The following is a 19,968-nucleotide window of genomic DNA, read 5'->3' as shown; positions in this document are numbered from 1 at the left end:
CTGGGTCCCTTAGAGGCTGAGACAGGAGAAATTATAATGGGGAATAAGGAAATGGCAGAGACGTTAAACAAATATTTTGTATCTGTCTTCACTAAAACATACTGGAAATAGTGGGGAAACAACGGTCTAATGAGAGTGAGGAACTTAACGTAATTAAGATTAGTAAAAAAAAATACTGGAGAAATTAATGGGACTAATAGCCGACAAATTCCCTGGACCTGATGGGCTATATCCTAAGGTTTTAAAAGAGGTGGCTGCAGAGATAACAGATGCATTGGTTTTGATCTTCTAGAGTTCCCTAGATTCTAGAATGGTCCCTGTGGATTGGAAGGTAGCAAATGTAACCCCGCTATTCAAGAAAGGCGGGAAAGAGAAAACGGGGAACTACAGACCAGTTAGCCTGACATCAGTAATAGGGAAAATGCTAGAATCTATTAAGGACGTAGTAACAGGACACTTAGAAAATCATAATATGATTAAGCAGAATCAACAGGGTTTTTATGAAGGGGAAATCGTGTTTGACAAACCTATTAGAATTTTTTGAGGGTGGAACTAGCAGGGTCGATAAGGGGAACCAGTGGATGTAGTATATTTGGATTTTGAAAAGGCATTGGATGAGGTGTCACACAAGAGGTTGTTACACAAGAGTAGGGCTTGTGGGATTAGGGATAATATATTAGTCGGGATAGAGGATTGGTTAACGGACAGAAAACAGAGAATAGGAATAAACGGGTCATTTTCAGGTTGGCAGGTTGTAACTAGTGGGGTGCTGCAAGGATCAGTGCTTGGGCCTCAGCTGTTTACAATCTATATTAATGACTTAGATGAGGGGACCGAGTGTAATGTATCCAAGTTTGCTGACAATACAAAGCTAGATGGGACAGTAAGCTGTGAGGAGGACACAAAGAGGCAGCAGAGGGATATAGACAGGTTAAGTGAATGGGCAAGAAGGTGGCAGATGGAGTATAATGTGGGGAAATGTGAAATTATCCACCTAGGTAGGAAGAATAGAAAAGCAGAATATTTTTTAAAAAGTGAGTCACTAAGAAATGTTGGTGGTCAGAGGGATTTGGGTGTCCTTGTACACGAATCACAAAAAGTTAACGTGCAGGTATAGCAAGCAATTAGGAAGGCAAATGGTATGTTAGCCTTTATTGCAAGGGGGTTGGAGTTTAAGAGTAAGGAGGTCTTTTGCAACTATATAGGGCTCTGGTGTGATCACACCTGGAGTACTGTGTACGGTTTTGGCCTCCTTACCTAAGAAAGGATATACTTGCCTTGGAGGGGGTGCAATGAAAGTTCACTAGATTGATTCTAATGGATCCTTAGATATGGAGGTGGTGCCAGCGAACTGGAGAATTACAAATGTTACACCCTTGTTCAAAAAAGGGTGTAAGGATAAACCCAGCAACTAAAGGCTAGTCAGTTTAACCTAGGTAGTGGGGAAACTTTTAGAAACGATAATCCGGGACAAAATTAACAGTCACTTGTAAAGTGTGGATTAATTAAGGATTTGTTAAAGGCAAATCGTGTTTAACTAACTTGATTGAGTTTTTTGATGAGGTAACAGAAAGGGTCGATGAGGGCAATGCGGTTGATTTTGTGTATATGGACTGTCATCAAAGTTGAAGCCATGAAATAAAAGAGGCAGTGGCAGCATGGATACAAAATTGGCTAAGGGACAGGAAACGGAGAGCAGTGGTGAACGGTTGTTTTTCGGACTGGAGGAAGGTATACAGTGGTGTTCCCCAGGGATCGGTACTAGGACCATTGCTTTTCTTGATATATATTAATGACTTGGACTTGGGTGTACAGGGCACAATTTCCAAATTTGCAGATGACATAAAACTTAGGAGGGTAGTAAACAGTGAGGAGGATAGTGATGGACTTCAAGAGGATATAGACAGGCCGGTGGAATGGGCGGACACATGGCAGATGAAATTTAACACAGAAAAGTGTGAAGTGATACATTTTGGTAGGAAGAACGAGGAGATAAACTAAATGGTACAATTCTAAAAGGGGTGCAGGAACAGAGAGATCTGGGGGTATATATGCACAAGTCATTGATGGTGGCAGGGCAGGTTGAGAAAGCGGTTTAAAAAAGCATACGGGATCCTGGGCTTTATAAATAGAGGCATAGAACATAAAAGCAAGGAAGTTATAATGAACCTTTATAAAACACTGGTTCGGCCACAACTGGAGTATTGTGTCCAGTTCTGGGCACTGCACTTTAGGAAGGATGTGAAGGCCTTAGAGAGGGGGCAGAAGAGATTTACGAGAATGATTCCAGGAATGAAGGACTTCAGTTATGTGGATAGACTGAAGAAGCTGGGGTTGTTCTCCTTAGAGCAGAGAAGGTTGAGGAGATTTGATAGAAGTATTTGAAATCAGGAAGGGTCTAGACAGAGTAGATAGAGAGAAACTTTTCCCATTGGTGGAAGGGACAAGAACCAGAGGACATAGATTTAAGGTGATTGGCAAAAGAACCAAAGGCGACATGAGGAAAAACTTTTTTACACAGCGAGTGGTTATGGTCCGGAATGCACTGCCTGAGGGGGTGGTGGAGGCAGATTCAATCGTGGCATTTAAAAGGGAATTGGATATGTACTTGAAGGGAAGAAATTTACAGGGCTATGGGGATAGGGTGGGGGAGTGGGACTAGCTGGATTGCTCTTGCAGAGAGCCGGCACGGACTTGATGGGCTGAATGGCCTTCTTCCGTGCTGTAACCATTCTGTGATTCATGGAATGAGAGGGTTGTCCTGTGAGGAGAGATTGAGTAGAATAAACCTATATTCTTGAGTTTAGAAGATTGAGAGGTGATCTCATTGAAACGTATAAAATTCTTAGAGGGCTTGTCAGGGTAGATGCTGAGGGGCTGTTTTCCCTGGCTGGTGAGTCTAGAACTAGGGGGTATAGCCTCAAGATAAGGGGTTGGCCATTTAGGACCGAGATGAGGAAAAATTTCTTCATTCCGATGGTTGTGAATCTGTGGAATTCTCTACCCTAGGGGGCTGAGGATGCTCAGTCGTTGAGTATATTCAAGACTGAGATCGATGGATTTTTGAACACCAAGGAAATCAAGGGATATGGAGATAGGGCAGGAAAGTGGAGCTGAGGTAGATTATCAGCTATGATCTTATTGAATGGCAAGCTTGAGGGGTCCAATGGCCTACTCCTGTTCCTATTTCTTATGTTCTTATGTAGGCCACACTTGGAGTACTGTGCACAGTTCTGGTCTCTGTTATAAAAGGGACATGAAGGCACTGGAGAAGGTGCAAAATAGATTTACAAGTATGATACCAGAACTGAAAGGAAATACTCATCAGGAAAGGCTGTACAGGCTGGGACTCTTTTCTTTGGAAAAGAGAAGGCTGAGGGGTAACCTATAGAGGTCTTTAAAATTATGAAAGGATTTGATAGGGTAGATGTAGAGAAAATGTTTCCACTTGTGGGAAGTCCAAAACTAGAGGTTGTAAATATAAGATAGTCGCTAATAAATCCAATAAGGAATTCAGGAGAAACTTCTTTACCCAAAGAGTGGTGAGAATGTGAAATTCACTACCACATGGAGTTGTTGAGGTGAATGGTATAAATGTATTTCAGGGGAAGCTAGGTAAGCACATGAAGGAGAAAGGAATAGAAGGATATGCTGATGGGGTTAGATTAAGAGGGTGAGAGAAGGCTCGCATGGAGCATAAGCACCAGCATAGACCAATTGGGCCGAATGGCCTGTTTCTGTGCTGTAGATGCTATGGGCTCGATTTTCAAATCAAAGTTTGGGGGGGGGGGGAGACACACAATCAGATCAGCCATGATCTTATCAAATGGCAGAGCAGGCTCGAGGGGCCGAATGGCCTACTCCTGCTCATAATTCGTATGTTCGTAAGGGAAGCACTGAACAATTGCTCGGCACGTTCCTGCAGGTGAGAAGGGAAGTTCAGCTTGCAGCTCACCTTGACTTGCTCGAGCCCACCTCTTAGCAGAGGTCCGAGAAAAAGTTGTCTGCCATCCTCTTGGCCGTAGGAAATGGGCTATGATGTCTTTAAAATTACAGAAGTGTTTGTTAGGGTAGAAGTGGAGAAGATGTTCCTACTGGTAGGAGAGTCCAAAACTAGGGGCCATAAATATAAAATAGTCACTAATAAATCCAATAAGCAATTCAGGAGAAACTTCTTCACCCAGAGAGTGGTGAGAATGTAGAACTCACTACCACATGGACTGGTTAAGGCGAATCGAATAGGTGCATTTAAGGGGAAGCTAGATGAGTACATGGGGGGACAGGAATAGAAGGTTATGCAGATAGCGTGAGATAAAATAAATAGTGTGGGAGGAGGCTCATGTGGAGCATAAACACCAGCATAGACCTGTTGGGCCGAATGGCCCGTTTGTGCTGTGAATTCAATGTAATATGTAGGGAACCCTAAAAGAGATGATAAAATGTGGAGAGAAAGTTAACTTTTAACCTGTGTCTGGGTGAGTGGAAGTTCTGTTCAGCGCTGTTTTGCAGGCTCATCATTCAATCTGAACCTTGGTCCTGGCATTTTGACTGGTTTTGAAGACTATTTTAGATTTTGTTTTTTTTGTGTCCTTTTTTCTCCCCCAGATTTCTGCAGACTTTAAGTGATGTGTTTCAGTCGTATTTGTCAAAATGTTCTTCATTGGAGCTGCTGCGTGGAGTTTACTATTTGTGTATGATGGGCCACTATCCCCAGGCTGCTCTGAGCCAACTCTTTCAAGATGACATTCTGAGCGAGCTCCATTCTTCAGGTCAGCTGTCACTCACATACTTGCATCACTTTACTGTTTCCTATCCATTTGAACTGTGCATTAGGGTCATAGGAGCAGGAGTAGGCCTTACGGCCCCTCGAGCCTGCTCCACCATTCAATAAGATCATGGCTGATCTTCAACCTCAGCTCCATTTTCCCACCCGCCCCCATGTCCCTTGATTCCCTTAGAGTCCAAAAATCTATCGATCTCAGCTTTGAATATACTCAATGACTGAGCATCCACAGCCCTCTGGGATAGAGAATTCCAAAGATTCACAACCCTCTGAGTGAAGAAATTTCTCCTCATCTCAATCCTAAATGTCCAACCCCATATCCTGAGACTATGCCCCCTAGTTCTAGACTCTCCAGCCAGGGATAACAGCCTCTCAGTATCTACCCTGTGAAGCCCTCTCAGCATCTTACATTTAATGAGATTACCTCTCATTCTTCTAAACTCCAGAGAATATAGGCCCATTTTACTCAATCTCTCCTCATAGGACAACTCTCTCATCCCAGGAATTTTTCAATTGACCCCCAGTCTCAACAGCTTTTTGGGGAAGAAAGTTCCAGATTCCCACTACCTTTTGTGTGAAGAAGTGCTTCCTGACATCACCCCTGAACGGCCCAGCACTAATTTTAAGGTTATGCCTCCTTGTTCTGGACTCCCCACCAGAGGAAATAGTTTCTCTCCAACTATGCTATCAATTCCTTTAATCATCTTAAACACTTCAATCAGATCACCCCTTAATCTTCTGTATTCAAAGGAATACAAGCCTAGTCTATGCAACCTGTCCTCATAATTTAACCCTTTTAGCCCCGATATCATTCTGCTGAATCTGTGCTGCACCCTCTCCAACGCCCTTTCTATTCCAGCCCCCTTGCAATAAAGGCCAACTTTCCATTAGCTTTTAAATTTTTTTTGTACCTGTCCAATAGCTTTTAGTGATTTCTGAACTTGGACCCCAAAATCTCTCTGCTCCTCTACTGTTTCTAGCTTCTCGCCATTTAGAAAATACTCTGATCTATCTTTCTTAGGTCCAAAGTGGATGACCTCACACTTTCCCATTGACTCCATCTGCCACAGTTTTGCCCACTCACTTAATCTATCAATGTCCCTTTGCAACTTTCTGTTCCCGTCTACACTATTTACTGTGCCACCTAACTTGGTGTCGTCAGCAAACTTGGATATACAGCTCTCTATTCCTTCATCTAAGTCATTTATAAATATAGTGAAAAGCTGAGGCCCCAGTACAGATCCCTGGTGGACACCACTAGTCACATCCTACCAACTTGAGTACATACCTGTATTCCCGACTGTCAGTCTCCTAGCTCCTAACCAATTCCCTACCCGTATGAGTAGCATTAACACAACCTAGCACATCCATTGCAGCAATAAAATCTAGTCGAGGATCTTTGTTTGGGCCAACTAAAATGGCCACCTGGATAATTTCTCAAGGTCCAAGAAAACTGGAGCTAAAGATATTTTTCATTGCTTTGAAATCCTCTCTGATTTTATTCTTTCCCCCTTTCTAGCCAATCTGTACCATGAGTCAAATGAGATGATGCTTCAGTACATCAACCTGTGCTTGGAGTTAGACAATCCTTCCTTTGTCAGGCCGGTGAATGCCAGTATTGCCAAACCCTCATTGCCCAATGTTTCGGTGAACTCTGAGGTGCAGAAGGTGGTGGATAGAATCTTGGGTGGTGACAGCCAGTATCACCAGGGGTCGGTGTTGAAAAATGTTCATTTTATAGGTATTTGAATCTTTTTTTACTGGCTGCTATTGAGAAATGTTTTTCTGCGGCTCCAAAAGACTATGTTATAGAGAGGTTTTGCTAATAGTGTGTTAAGAACAAATATTTGGAGGCAGTGCAGTGACAGGATTGGGGCTGATTTCTGCACACCATGTTAAAGGTGCAGTTTGGACTTTACCAGGTGAAGGCATTGGGGGCATCAGTATTACTCTTCAGCACACCCCAGCTACACTCCTCTGGCCTCTCGTTGCCTTTCAACAGTATAACAACAACAACTTGCATTTATATAGCTTCTTTAATCTAGTGAAACGTCCCAATGCGCTTCATAGGAGTGTAATCAGACAAAATTTGACACCAAGCCATGTACGGAAATATTAGGACAGGTGACTAAAAGCTTCACAAAGAGGTAGGTTTTCAGGAACTACTTAAAAGGAGGAGAGAGAGGTGGAGAGGTTTAGGGAGGGAATTACAGAGCTTAGGGCCTACTCAGCTGAAGGCACGGCCACCAATGGTGGAGCAAAGGAAATCGGGGATGTACAAGAGGCCAGAAATGGAGGAGTTCTTGGAGGATTGTAGGGCTGGAGGCAGTTACAGAGATAGGGAGGGGTGAGGACATGGAGGGAGTTGAACACAAGGATGAGAATTTTAAATTCGAGGTACTTCTGGACCGGGAGGCAGTGTTAGGCCAGCAAGCACAGGGGTGATTGATGAATGGGACTTGGTGCGAGCTAGGATACAGGCAGCAGAGTTTTGGATGGGCTTAATTTTTTAGAAAGTGGGAGGCCAGCCAGGGGAGCATTGGAATAGTCGAGTCTGGAGGTAACAAAAGAATGGGTGAGGGTTTCAACAGCAGGTGGGCTGAGGCAGGGGCGGAGACGGGCGATATCACAGAGTTGGAAGTAGGTAGTCTTGGCGATGGAGAGAATATGGGGTTGGATAATGTTTTACCAACCAGGGACGTAACACTAGAACATTCGAACCTCATTTATATCAATAGAAATTAATTAATGTACGAAAAATAGGAATGTAAGCAGCATTGATCATTTTTTTTTAAATATGAGGTGCACGGAAATTCTTCCTAATTGCTTTCCCTCAGGGTAATCTCTGTTTCTTGTGCTCCCTTCAAGATTTTGAAATTGCTTTGGACCAGGAGAGAAAGAATGTGGTCACCTTGCCTCAGGATGATGAATTTGGTTGTGATGCCAACATACAGAGGTAAGGATTACTGTCTTGCAAATCTCTTGATTGATCCAGCTTATGTTGCAGAACTTGCTGTCTGGTATTAGTATTAGGATTTAAAAGGTTTTCTATAGGACTTATACAGACTTCTCCATGAGGCCTTTTATACATGGGTTGCTACAGAATTGTTATTATACATGCCTGTAATTAAAATTTTCTAGGCAATTCCTTAGAATTTCGGGTAAACTTGTAATCCATGAAACTGTTGCTTTTTAGTAAATTACCTCAGTCATTGTCACTTTTCTAGACACCACGTGCGAGAGTGGTGAGCACAACAATTTTCATCTTTTTAAAATTTTCTTTTATTTTTAATTCTCCTTCCGAATAAATCAGTAACTGGGGGGGGTGTGACCTGTTTTATTCATGTCTCTTACAAAAATACAAAGGTACAAAAATGACGGGCAGGAACAGTCCAGCTAGTCCATCAAGCCTGCCCCACACTCGTGATGGCCGAAGCATCATGACTAGACACTTCCTACTTGCCATCAGCCATGTAATCTCCTGGGAAAGGCAAAAAACTCAGGGCCAATAAGAGAAAAAATACTCTGGAAAATTCCTCTCCAACCCCCTCAGGCAATCAGAGATGAAGGTAGTATGTACTGTTGACCTTCCCAGGGTTGATGATCAGGCATTTGATCATTACCTTTGTGTGGGCAGGTGGCGTGAGAATCTGGCTGTGCCAATTGTGTCTCTTGGGTTATTGCAGAAAAAAACCAGGATGATCTAATCTTGCTCAGGAATCGAATATGACACTTAACGCCTCTCTGCACTTAAAGCTGGAAACTGGAATGACATAGATTGCAGCTGTGGGGAAGTCTGTGGCCCAAATGATTCGGCAATCTCAGTTTGGAGCTAGGGAAGTATAAGTGTCGGGGAGAACCTTTGAAAGAAGAAGGGAAAATGTTGGTCACACATTTGCTTTAAAGCATTTACACAAGGCGAAAAATAGTTGTTTCAAAGTCCTGTTGTAACGTCAATCGTCCATTTCCTTGTTACACACGTTGCCGATGAAACATGTCCCCCTAGTAATAACAATTTATTTGTACCTTGCAGAGTGGCTGTACTTTGTGCTCCAGCTTCTGCCTTTTGTCTTGGCACAACCCACCCCAAGGAAAGGTTGGCAGTGAAGATTCGGCATCTAGAGGCACTGGGGTACCATGTGGTATTGGTGAGTATTTACGATGGCACCTTCGTGTTCAAGTCTTTCTAATCCAGCCTAGTTGTTGCTGATGTACAGCAGAAAGAATCTTTTTTTTGCCCAGAATGTAGAAAAGGCGGAATTGCACAAAACAATTGCTAAAGATTTTACTTGCTGATGCTCCAATTGTAATAATAACTGCAAGTGAATAAAGTTTCCATACATGTACTGGTGTTCTGGATAAGCTTTGGGTTGTTGCCATATTTAATGGAAAGTTAACTGCCAGTAATGTAGCATCACTGACAGGTAATTAAGAGTTTCTCCCTTGCCTAAGATCTTTTTCCAATTTTAATTCATTTGCAGGGCCATTCAGTCGTTGGAACAGGAGTAGGCCATTCAGCCCCTCGAACCTTATCCGCCATTCAGTTAGATCATGGCTGATCTGTATCTTAACTCTATTTATCTGCCTAATATCTCCTTATGTTGCTCGGTGTCAAATTTTGTTTGATAATCGCTCCCATGAAGCGCCCTGGGACATTTTACTATGTTAAAGGTGCGATATAAATGCAAGTTGTTGTTGTTGCTGCTGCTGCTGCCTTGGTTCCATATCCCTTGATACTCTTACCTAACAAAAATCTTATCAGTCTCAGCTTTGAAATTTTCTGTTGACCCCCAGCCTCAACAGCTTTTTGAGGGAGAGAGTTCCAGATTTCCTCTACTCTCTGTGAGGAAGTTCTTCCTGACATCACCCCTGAACGGCCTTTCTCTAATTTTAAGGTTATACCCCCTTGCAGACGTCTGTTTGAGGTGGACACAAGGGGTTCGCGTCCAACGGGAACCTCCCCTTTGGATAAAGAAGTTTCTTTTTTGCCAATCTCATTTGGGCCGTGACTTCAGTTTTTTTTATTCATTCTCGAGATGTGGACGATACTGGCAAGGCCAGCATTTACTGCCCATCCCTAGTTGCTTTGAGAAGGTAGTGGTGGACAGCCTTTTTAACGGTTTTGATACAACTGAGATGCCTGGTAGGTCACTTCAGAAGGCAGTTAAGAGTCAACCACATTGGTGTGGGACTGGAGTCACTTCTAGGCCCGAGCAGGTAAGGACAGCAGTTTCCTTCCATAAAGGACATCAATGAACCAGTTGGGATTTTTACGACAATCCGACAGCTTCATGGTCACTTTTACTGATACCAGCTTTCTATTTCCAGATTTTTTTAAACTGAATTCAAATTCTCAAACTGCCATGGTGGGATTTGAAATCACTTTTTCTGGATTATTGGTCCAGGCCTCGGGATGACTAGTCCAATAACGTAACCACTATACTACCGTACCCTGTTCTGACTTGAGGGAGAAGGGAGGGGTGACGTGCATGCTTGTAATATAGCAGCACGGTGAGCATCTGCTATATACGCACTGAGGAAACCAGGAAGACCGTAAAAACTTTTTAATATTATATATTTGCATCCACTCCCTGAAGACCTGGCTGAGATTGGAACTCTGTACATGTGGAACTGAAGATGCAAACGTGCATCCTGTCAAAGCCAAAGAACCTTTTTTGATTGGTCATGGAAGGCACCACATCTTATCTCATGCTCTTTGTGGGAGGGACGGTTTTGATGCCAGTTGTCTTTCTTCAGTATTTTAACTCGGGTTTTCCTGTGCTGTATTCTCTTTGTTTATTCCAGGTCCCAGAACATGAGTTTGGGAAGCTGTCAGAAGGTGAGAGGGTTGCGTTCCTGAAGAGTGCAATCTTCGCAGAATGAGTAGCTTTTGAGAATCAACGCTGCTTAAGTCAAGGACAAGAGGACAGATCGGTCTTGGTGGTCCAGAAGTAGTCAACTGCTTCAGCAGGTCTCTGGTACCGTTGCACCCTTCAATAATTGATGTCCCTAAATTGAATCTAAGCTGTGTTTGGCCTGAGGCTACAGATTCAAATTGACAGCCAGTTCAGAATGAATCAGTAACAGAGTCACACTGGTATTCTCTCTCTCTCTCTCTCTCTCTGAGGTCAGGCTGGGCAACTTCGATCAAACGTTGCATCTTCCAGCCCACAATTGGAGCCCAATTTTCCTTTTCCATTGGGGTGCAGCAGGAATGTAACTTTCTACTTGGCAGCAGTGGTAATAACGGACTCCACCCTTCTACCTGGCTCAGTGGTAGACTGCTACTGTTGGGGCTCAGGCGAGAGATGCAGGATTATAAGAGAAATGTGGATCAGATGTACTACTGACTTTTTTAAAAGAACTGTTGATAAATAAACAGCAACAAATACAGACGTTAAAAAGCTAATCATTACAAATAAATAACTTAAAAATCCACACAGGAAAACCGTTAACAATTAGCAGTAAACGGTCGGAGATGAATTATTCAGATATCCCTAGGATCAATCCGGAGCACTCTGGGGAAACTAAAGAAGACTGCGGAGCAAAACAGGCATAAAAAATAAAGAAGGATTTAGAAGAAATAGAGCAGCTGCCAAAATAAAAGGAAAAGGACAACCGCAACCAAAAAACCTCTACTACTGGGGCAGGACGGGTCCACAAACAAATTAAGAAAAGCAGGAATGGGAATACTGTGGAAAGGGGGTAACAAAAAAGTGGGGCATCCCACCCCCATCCTTGTATGTACCATATACACATCAGAACCCTGCCCCCCCTTTACCTCAACAACTACCCCCTAACCCAGGTTAGTGAAGGGTACAGCATCACACCAGCATGATCTTTGACCAGTGCAATTCTCTCCTTCATTAGTCTCGATCCAAGTAGAGCTCAGAGGCACATCAACCTGATGCCCAAATGCTGAAATAACTTGACGTGTAGCCAAAAGATGATGAATCAGGTGCCCCGTTTTTGGAATCCAAAAGGATTTCCAGTGGGACCCTCAGCACACTGGAAATTGGGTTGGGTTCAGTTAGGAGGCCTGTGATCTGCTTAATCTCATTCAAAATCATTGCCCCATGTTCATTGAGATATCCATGAAATGTGACCAAGTACAGCCTTGCCTCATTAGCTGCAAGAAAAATAGGGTGGTAATAGTAGGGGACTTTAACTTTCCCAACATTGACTGGGACAGCCATAGCATTAGGGGCTTGGATGGAGAGAAATTTGTTGAGTGTATTCAGGAGGAATTTCTCATTCAGTATGTGGATGGCCCGACTAGAGAGGGGGCAAAACTTGGCCTCTTCTTGGGAAATAAGGAAGGGCAGGTGACAGAAGTGTTAGTGAGGGATCACTTTGGGACCAGTGATCATAATTCCATTAGTTTTAGGATAGCTATGGAGAATGATAGGTCTGGCCCAAAAGTTAAAATTCTAAATTGGGGAAAGGCCAATTTTGATGGTATTAGACAGGAACTTTCAGAAGTTGATTGGGAGAGTCTGTTGGCAGGCAAAGGGACGTCTGGTAAGTGGGAGGCCTTCAAAAGTGTGTTAACCAGGGTTCAGGGTAAGCACATTCCTTATAAAGTGAAGGGCAAGGCTGGTAGAAGTAGGGAACCTTGGATGACTCGGGAGATTGAGGCTCTAGTCAGAAAGAAGAAGGAGGCATATGACATGCATAGGCAGCTGAGATCAAGTGGATCCCTTGAAGAGTATAGAGATTGCCGGAGTAGAGTTAAGAGAGAAATCAGGAGGGCAAAAAGGGGACATGAGATTGCTTTGGCAGATAAGGCAAAGGTGAATCCAAAGAGCTTCTACAAATACATGAAGGGCAAAAGAGTAACTAGGGAGAGAGTAGGGCCTCTTAAGGATCAACAAGGTCATCTATGTGCGGAACCACAAGAGATGGGTGAGATCCTAAATGAATATTTCGCATCGGTATTTACGGTTGAGAAAGGCATGGATGTTAGGGAACTTGGGGAAATAAATAGTGATGTCTTGAGGAGTGTACATATTACAGAGAGGGAAGTGCTGGAAGTTTTAACGCGCATCAAGGTAGATAAATCTCCGGGACCTGATGAAATGTATCCCAGGACGTTATGGGAGGTCAGAGAGGAAATTGCGGGTCCCCTAGCAGAGATATTTGAATCATCGACAGCTACAGGTGAGGTGCCTGAAGATTGGAGGGTAGCAAATGTTGTGCCTTTGTTTAAGAAGGGCGGCAGGGAAAAGCCTGGGAACTACAGACCGGTGAGCCTGACATCTGTAGTGGGTAAGTTGTTAAAGGGTATTCTGAGAGACAGGATCTACAGGCATTTGGAGAGGCAGGGACTGATTCGGAACAGTCAGCATGGTTTTGTGAGAGGAAAATCATGTCTCACAAATTTGATTGAGTTTTTTGAAGGGGTAACCAAGAAGATAGATGAGGGCTGTGCAGTAGACGTGGTCTACATGGACTTTAGCAAAGCCTTCGACAAGGTACCACATGGTAGGTTGTTACATAAGGTTAGATCTCACGGGATCCAAGGTGAGGTAGCCAATTGGATACAAAATTGGATTGACGACAGAAGACAGAGGGTGGTTGTTGAGGGTTGTTTTTCAAATTGGAGACCTGTGACCAGCGGTGTGCCTCGGATCGGTGCTGGGTCTGCTGTTATTTGTTATTTATATTAATGATTTGGATGAGAATTTAGGAGGCATGGTTAGTAAGTTTGCAGATGACACCAAGATTGGTGGCATTGTGGACAGTGAAGAAGGTTATCTCGGATTGCAACGGGATCTTGATAAATTGGGCCAGTGGGCCGATGAATGGCAGATGGAGTTTAATTTAGATAAATGTGAGGTGATGCATTTTGGTAGATCGAATCGGGCCAGGACCTACTCCGTTAATGGTAGGGCATTGGGGAGAGTTATAGAACAAAGAGATCTAGGAGTACAGGTTCATAGCTCCTTGAAAGTGGAGTCACAAGTGGATAGGGTGGTGAAGAAGGCATTCAGCATGCTTGGTTTCATTGGTCAGAACATTGAATACAGGAGTTGGGATGTCTTGTTGAAGTTGTACAAGACATTAGTAAGGCCACACTTGGACTATTGTGTACAGTTCTGGTCACCCTATTATAGAAAGGATATTATTAAACTAGAAAGAGTGCAGAAAAGATTTACTAGGATGCTACCGGGACTTGATGGTTTGACTTATAGGGAGAGGTTGGATAGACTGAGACTTTTTTCCCTGGAGAGTAGGAGGTTAAGGGGTGATCTTATAGAAGTCTATAAAATAATGAGGGGCATAGATAAGGTAGATAGTCAAAATCTTTTCCCAAAGGTAGGGGAGTCTATAACGAGGGGGCATAGATTTAAGGGGAGAGATACAAAAGGGTCCAGAGGGGCAATTTTTTCACTCAAAGGGTGGTGAGTGTCTGGAACGAGCTGCCAGAGGCAGTTGTAGAGGCGGGTACAATTTTGTCTTTTAAAAAGCATTTGGACAGTTACATGGGTAAGATGGGTATAGAGGGATATGGGCCAAGTGCAGGCAACTGGGACTAGCTTAGTGGTATAAACTGGGCGACATGGACATGTTGGGCCGAAGGGCCTGTTTCCATGTTGTAAACTTCTATGATTCTCTATGATTCTATCCAGCATATGTCGAGAAGCGTAGCTGCTGAATGGTGCAGATGAGCTGGTGTACGATAGGTTTGTTATTTGCTCATCAAGCAGTTGACTAAATACAGATGTTCTGGTTGGCCTGGCATGTAGCCTCCTTATCCTCTAAAATGTTAGTCAGAGTCAGCCCTCCACACCACTTGAAAGCAAGATGAATTCACTGGCTTCATAGAAAGAAGAGCAAAGTCGAGTTTTGAAATCAAAGTTACGGTCATCACCTTTCTGGCAATCCTTCTTGAGGATTCTAGTGTAAGTATGATGCACAGACTTGGAGGTAAAGAAAGACTTCGATTCATATAGCGCCTGTCACAACCCCAGAATGTCCCAAAGCACTTTGCAACCTCTGTTGTAATGCAAGAATTGTGGCAGGGTCCCACAAACAGCTATGTGATAATGACCAGGTAATCTATCTTTAGTGATGTTGGTTGAAGGATAAATATTGGCCAGGACACCGGTGTAAATTCCCCAGCTCTTTTTCGAAATAGTGCAATGCGATCTTTTCCATCAGCCTCAGTTTAATGTCTCATCCGAAAGACGGCACCTCCGGCAGTGCAGTATTCCCTCAGATTATGTGCTCAAATCTCTGGAGTGGGACTTAAACCCACAACCTTCTGACTTGGAGGCGAGAGTGCTACTAACTGAGCCGCAGATGACGCTACATTTTTTGAGGAAGAAAACTGGATCTGTAAGGAATCTAAAGATCTAATTGTTTCTCCTGGGAAGAGGTGTGAGAGAGGCAACTAATGCTAACAGCCGAATATCCAGAGACACCACCGAGAGAGGGATCTGGTGATTGTCCCAGGCAATAGGCAAATAAGCAGAAAGACCACATGGTGTGTGGAAGTGATTAGGCATTGTGCCATCTTGCATGTTTGCTGCACAGGAGCTGGGAACAGTGGTGCTCACCACAAAGAGCAACTAAAGGGTGGGGATGGCTGGAGTATCTGCTCCTTCCTTAGCCATGAATGCAAATAAGAAGCCAGTGCAACCCTAGGTGGTGCAGCCCAGTAATGGAATAAGCTACATGGTAGCACTGCTCCTGCTACTCAACATTACAGATTATGTCTCTTATGAGGCACCAGTCACGACAGCTGAAACCTGTATCTGGTGATGAAGGTTCCACAGCAGTAGGCTCTGGGATGTTGACTGGGAGCATTTTAAATAAAGCAACCTAGGTAATATATTCATCAACGAAATACCAGTTCTCCCAGAAGAGATATAACTATCAGGAAAGACTGAAAGACTGGGGCTCCTTTCTCTAGAAAAGAGAAGGCTGATAGGTGACCTGATAGAGGTCTTTGAAATTATGAAAGGGTTTGATAGGCTAGATGTAGAGAAAATGTTTCCACTTGTGTGGAGAGACCAAAACTAGGGTCATAAATATAAGATCGTCACTAATAAATCCAATAAGGAATTCAGGAGAAACATCTTTACTCAGAGAGTGGTGAGAATGTGGAACTCGCTACCACAAGGAGTGGTTGAGGCAAATAGCATAGATACATTTAAGGGGAAACTAGATCAGTACATGAGGGAGAAAGAAATAGAAGGATATGTTGATAGGGTTAGATGAAGTAAGGTGGGAGGAGGCTGGTGTAGAGCATGAAAACCGGAATAGATCAGTTAGGCTGAATTGCCTGTTACTGTGCTGTAAATTCTGTGTAATGTTCCTTGACCTCCTGGTTATGAGGAATTGGCACAATAGAAGTACAGTCCCTACCGTTTCTAGCGAGCTCGCTGGTGTCAGCGCGATTTGCCTGCTATACATGGTGGACGCTGCAACCAAGAAATGTAAAAGTAAAACTTTGGTGAAAAAAACGTCAGCGTCCTCAAGTATCTGACAGCCAAGATCCTGGAGCTGGCAGTGCAACAAGAAATCGCACATCATCTCCCGCAATGACAAGGAGCTCAACAAGCCGGTGAGTCGGGCTCTAGCGGGAGTTCTAGAGATCCAGGGGTGACCGGAGGCGGGGGATGAGTATAAGCGGTTCCAATTACAGTCGGAGGGTGAGTAAAATGGGCTGAGTCTGCCCTCTCATCTTTGTCACTGAAGAGTTTGTAATGTGTTCGTTTTACAACCTCTGTAAAACAGAGCCTGGAATTTCTGATGGGAGCTCGGGAATAACCGGGATGGCAAAGAAAGAGATTATGCAAACAGCTGTTTGAACTGCCCAAAATATTCGGCGCATTTAAGTGGCACCTTTGTAATTGACGCCCATGGCAATTATCAGCTCCATTTGCCCGATTTATAGCCGACTGTCCAGCCTAAACAGGGACGGTGTTAGTGATGGAGACTGGTTCACGAGGTTGGAGAAGTCTGCACCCATAAATACCAAAATGGAGAACTGGTGCAATGAAAAGTAAAAATCACAAATTGCAGATGGTAACAGTGACCTAAAAGCATAGGCTTCTACTTGATGATATAATTGATTTTATACCTTGACAGGTGGCTAAACTGCTACTGGTGGTTCAAAATACAGGGGAAGAATGGTGTGGGCAAGAGACCGCAGAAGATCACCAATTAGCATAGGGTGAACTTTTACATTCTTGGCTCACCACACACATCTTTTCAAAGTGTTGGTCAGGCCAAATGCACATGGCCATTGGTTCGATTTCCACGGCAAAAAGCCACAGTGATAAGAAACTTTCCTGAACTTCAAAACAGCTCAAAAACAGTAGGCCCATCTCTGCTAGTGAAAACCATTGACCAAGGGTGAGGATAAAGTATAAAGACCCACCAGAGAGATGCCTCTCCAAATTCCATGGCCCCACACTCCTCTCAGAAAAGAACACTGGACTTTATAAGATAAAAGCCACTGCAGAATCTAAGGAGAGAGAGCTCTGAGGTAGAATCACTCAAGGAACTACCACATGAATTACATTAAGTTATATTATATGACTCACAGATAAACCCTCTCTGATTAGAGTGGACCTGCTTGAAATTTGTATTCAGTTTGCCCATATCTTAGCAAAAATGTCACAGGTAACAGTATTGGTCTGCAAGAGACACCCCTCAGAGGGTTGACTCCACTAGAAGACATATGGATGTACCTGTTAAGTATTGGGGGGAGGTTAAAGCTGATCTCAGCCACTGAATATACTTAGAAAGGGATTCAATTTGAGACGTTATCCTTCTGTAGAATCAGCCAGGGATCCATCTGGTCCCAGAGCTTTTTCAGATTGTAAAAACCAAAGAGCTTAAATAATCTTCAAGGTAATGGGAGAGACCTCCAGAACTGAGTTCTCCTCCAAACAAGAAAATGGCATGCCAGCAAGATATTCTGTACTGGCATCAGGTACTGGCATCTTGTGACCTATGTGAAGCTTTGTGCTGTGAATTGAAGTGCCAGAGCTCTGGGTTAATGCATGCAAGGGAGGTGAACATTGAATCATCCCTCGAGTTGACTGCCACTGTCACTTTGTTGCTTACTCAAGGTAAGCTTGATTTAGCTTATCCTGTGCTCTAAAAGTGAGTGTTGGTCAGCTAAACGAGTCCAAGAGAGAACCCACATTCCTCCTTCTGGACAGCATCGAAATGTCTAACTTTGAAATCTGCTCTTCCAGCTGAGCTTCTTATTGGCACCAAAAGCAATGATCTACCCGTGCAAGAGTGCCTCAGCATTCTTCCAAAGGAGGAAGATATTCCATTGTAGTGATTTAAACTGTCAAAAAAAGGAAGATAAACATCCCTGAATGTGTCAGTTTTGGTACCCTCTCATAGTGGGGGATATCAAGGCCCTGAAAAAGGTTTAGAGAAAGGCTGTTCAATTGATACCTTAATTATCAGGGCAGGCTTAGGGAACTGGGGGTTTTTACTTTGGAAAAGTGTAGATAGCGAGGAAATAACAAAGGGATTAAGTTCTATCCAAGTGGATAGGTTATCTGAGCTAGATAAGCAGGGTACGTCTTGGGGGCATCAGCACAAGTTAGGTTAGATGTCAGGAAGTGTGACTTCTCTCTGAGTGGTTGACCTCTGAATAGGTAACCAGCACGTGCAGTCGGTACGGATTTGCTACAGGCCTTCAAAAGGGAGCTTGACAAGTTCCTGCAAATGAAAGGCACCTCCTGTTCTAGATGGTAGGTGGGTTTACTGCAACTAATGACTTCACACTAGTGACTGCGGTCTCCTGGAGCTTGCTTGATCGTCTTCAGAGGTCAAAGGGGAATTTCCTAGAGCTTTTTTCCTAAATTAGCCTAAGGTTTTTTTCCCCCCTTTTTTTGTTGCCTCCCCGCTGAGCCACAGCTGACACCCATCTAGTGCATTTTTTCCAATACCACTCCAACATTCAGTAACGGAATATATATTATAGTCCTTTTTCAGATTGCGCTGTTGAAATTTAATTTTGTTTGCGTAGTTTTAATGAGCAGAATTGTAAAGTTTCACAACTGTGCAGCTGCTTGCTAAATGCTTGTTTAGGCAAGACCTCATTCTGAGAACGCAAGATTAAAATCTAACTTTCAAACGACCCATGATCCTCAAAACGTTCAGTATTTGTCACCTAACAAAGTAAGACTTGTCATTCTGGCATTTATTAAAATAAAACCCCTCTTACTGCATCAAGCATACAGCTGACATTGTGTACTGTGGAAATATGGTATCCTTGTGTACCAAATATTCAGTGCATCAAAGAGGTGAACGCATTTTTTCAATATTTCTCTAATTAATAGTACCTCGAGTAAAGTGTAATTCATTCCCATCTGGTGTTGTCTGTGAACTTATGAACATATACAGTCTCCAACAGGTAAAGGAAACCACTGATTCAGAGCTGAGTTTGCGAGACCTGAGACACTCAGAAGAAGTAGATGCTACTGGACTCTGTGCTTAGTATGGCTGTTATTGCCTTACATCAGGAGGAACCTTTAGCATTTCCTTACTGGACTGCAGTCTATATTTACAAGAAATATTCTTGTACCACACAGCAAGCTAAAACTGCGTCTCACCTGTTATATTGCAGTTTGGCCTTTAAAGACTTAGAGGTAGTAATGTCCCTCTTTATGGGGACAAGCGAAGGTGCGATTTAGTTCATAGAATCATAGAAAGCTTACAGCACGGAAGGAGGACATTTGCCCCATCGAGTCCGCGCCAGCTCTATGCAAGAGCAGTCTAGCTAGTCTCACTCCTCCGTCCTATTACAATCATCCTAGTACAGTACACAGTCATCCTAGTACAGTGTACTAGTCTCCTAGTACAATATACTAGTCTCCTAGTACAGTACACTATTCTCCTTTTCCATGGGAGCGAGTTTAAAGGATTTAAACCATTAACAGTCTAGGACCTTCTGACATTGTGAAAGCCTTGATATAAATGCAAGTTTGTTCTTTCTTACAATGCAGAGCTCACAATTGTTACAGGGTTGAACTGATTCTCTATGCCTGGCTAACAGTCCACAACCATGATAGGTGACAACACAATGCACAGTGCAGGTCACAGCAATCCCTGCTGCCTGTCCCAGTCCCTTATTACATACAGGTACACAAATGATTGACTGCTCTGATCTTTATATTATTCAAAAATTATATAGAAGGGATGAT

General features: G+C 43.3%; 1 protein-coding gene across 1 annotated transcript in view; it reads left to right on the top strand.

The window, feature by feature from the left end:
• fastkd2 (FAST kinase domains 2) overlaps positions 1-11,176 on the top strand; it is a 31,698-nt gene extending 20,522 nt beyond the window's left edge. Inside the window, exons 8-12 of the mRNA XM_067987999.1 lie at positions 4,606-4,769; positions 6,303-6,524; positions 7,652-7,739; positions 8,817-8,931; positions 10,589-11,176. Of these exons, the coding sequence (XP_067844100.1) occupies positions 4,606-4,769; positions 6,303-6,524; positions 7,652-7,739; positions 8,817-8,931; positions 10,589-10,666 (667 nt within the window). The 3' untranslated portion in view covers positions 10,667-11,176. The remainder of the gene's footprint in view (positions 1-4,605; positions 4,770-6,302; positions 6,525-7,651; positions 7,740-8,816; positions 8,932-10,588) is intronic.
• The last annotated feature ends 8,792 nt before the right edge of the window (positions 11,177-19,968 follow it).

Source organism: Heptranchias perlo, chromosome 7, assembly GCF_035084215.1.
Source record: "Heptranchias perlo isolate sHepPer1 chromosome 7, sHepPer1.hap1, whole genome shotgun sequence".
NCBI classification, from domain to species: domain Eukaryota; kingdom Metazoa; phylum Chordata; class Chondrichthyes; order Hexanchiformes; family Hexanchidae; genus Heptranchias; species Heptranchias perlo.
Note: the sequence above shows the minus strand (reverse complement) of the source record. Positions and strands in the feature narration are given on the sequence as shown.